Source organism: Gossypium raimondii, chromosome 1, assembly GCF_025698545.1.
Source record: "Gossypium raimondii isolate GPD5lz chromosome 1, ASM2569854v1, whole genome shotgun sequence".
In the NCBI taxonomy this organism is placed as follows: domain Eukaryota; kingdom Viridiplantae; phylum Streptophyta; class Magnoliopsida; order Malvales; family Malvaceae; genus Gossypium; species Gossypium raimondii.
In genome coordinates this window covers 37,974,149-37,976,315 of record NC_068565.1, presented here as the reverse complement: position 1 = coordinate 37,976,315, position 2,167 = coordinate 37,974,149, and the positions used below count along the sequence as shown (strand labels likewise).

The 2,167-nt window shown below is 28.6% G+C and overlaps 1 protein-coding gene across 1 annotated transcript in view; it reads left to right on the top strand.

Annotated features, from left to right (window-relative positions):
* LOC105785754 (uncharacterized) overlaps positions 1 to 957 on the top strand; it is a 2,729-nt gene extending 1,772 nt beyond the window's left edge. The window contains exons 4-5 of the mRNA XM_012611906.2: positions 474 to 557; positions 729 to 957. Of these exons, the coding sequence (XP_012467360.1) occupies positions 474 to 557; positions 729 to 785 (141 nt within the window). The 3' untranslated portion in view covers positions 786 to 957. The remainder of the gene's footprint in view (positions 1 to 473; positions 558 to 728) is intronic.
* Positions 958 to 2,167: the final 1,210 nt, after the last annotated feature.

Here is a 2,167-nt window from a genome sequence, read left to right as displayed (position 1 = left end):
TTCAGAAAAGGGCTAATTTATTTAGCATTTGTACAAGTTTGATCCGACACACTTTAAATTTATATCAGGAAAAATAGGTCTGGTTTAGACAAAGATTGAATGTGTGTGTTATGTGGGCATTTCTTCTTGGTGAGGAAGAACATGGGTTTAAGTTGATGAACTTATGGTTTGTTGACGCTGTTTCAACCTAGAAACTTTCATGATGAGGAAATACATTTTTGTGTAACTATTGTCTCTTAAATATTTATGCAAGTATCAAACCGTTCTACACTGACCTTGGATCTCCTTCTCCAGGAAGGAATTCAAGGGAAGATATGACCGATCATTGATGAATTATTTGAATTCATTTTCTTCTGTCTGCAGAAAGAATTTACTTTTGGAAATGAATTAAGATCAGTCCAAATATAATATGCTCTCTCCATATTTCTCCGCTTCTTTTCATATATAATGCATCTAATAAGTTGCTGTGACAGGGTCGGGTGAGGCAGAAGTTATCATCTAGGGGGAAATATGTATCTGTCAACATTGGTCCTGTTCAAGTTGTATCTAGTGAACAGGTCTCTCTCTCTCTCTCTCTCACACACACACACGCACGCACGCGCACACACGCACATGCCCGTGCCTACAAACACACTACTAGACATAGGAATCATTCACTGTACTTGGATTTTGATTAATAAAAATTGCTTGAAATAGTTGAGTCTGATAGAAGTAGTTGTGTTGCACAGGTTCAAGCCGTGTACAATGCCATGAAGAGAGATGATCGGATGAAATACTTTTTATAATGTGATATGATCCTCATTCTTGTTTTGAGTTGAATGTGATCATGTAGAGGAGGTATCTTCATCCTGGTTGGTTTGTCTCTTTAACCAAAAGGCATTCTGATGGTTTTATTTTATGTTGTATTATTTGTATATGATAGTTTATTTACTAATCATCATTGAGGCCTTGACATAATCTTTAGAGTTTTTACTCTGATTACTGTTTAAAGAGGTTGAACGGAGTAGGCCTCATGTTTCAAGGTTGGTTAGTTTGATACAAATTAATGTAAACTAAATATTAAAATGAAGTGACAAACCAGAATAATAATCAACAAATTATTTAAATGAAAATTTGTCATTAAAATAATACAAGCGGATATTACTCGACACAAAAATGTTATAGAAAATGTAAAAGAAATTAGGATAATAAAATACAATTAAAACATTAATCATTTCTTATTTTAGAAAAGAGAAGAAATAATAAGAAAGAGGTACCGTTTTAGATGGATTAAATGTATGATAATTATATTATAGAAAGATTTAGTGTAAGTATGCATATGAAATTTTAATTGTGGTTCAATTATAAACATAATTATGTGTATGTAATTTATAAACATAAAAGATTTTATATCAATAATCGTATTAATATTTTGCGAGAATTTTATTAAATCAAAATTTTATTTATAAAATTGTACAAAATCAAATAGATATAGAGTCGGAATTTTTGTTTGGAGGGTGAGATGAGTTTATAAACTTGAGGCAAAGCTCAAAATTGTATTAAAAATATTTAAATTAAATTATTAATTTTTCAAAAGGACTAAAAGTATAAATTTTTATTTAATCAAGGTTAAAAATAATTAAATTGAATCTTTTAATTTTGGGAAGAGGGCTATAAAACAATTTTTCCTTTGAGTCAATGGGTCAAGACTCTTTCTTGTCCATTTAGCTACGCCTCTAGAATCAAAATTCATGTATAAAATTATATATTAAACTAAAATTTATTTATAATTTTAAGGTTTATCCCAAATTTTAGTAATATACTTTATTGTTAAAGAATAAACACTTAGGGCACGTTTGGTTCGCTGTATTGGAATAGAGGCGTATTAGCAAATCAATTGTTTGGTTGAATGTAATGGAATTGAGGCGTAATAGTATTCTTGTGTTTGGTTGAATGGAATGGAGGTGTAATAGCATAAGGGAAAAACTAAAATGACTAGAATACCCTTAGCAGAAATTTGTTTAGATAAATGATTATTGTTATTGTTATTAAATTTTAATAAGATTATTAATATCAGTAATAAATAATTTAATCATATTTTAACATAATTATTATTACATATATTTTAATTAAAATATATAATTTAATAAAATTCTTAATAATCAATATTCTTATATGAATTTACTCA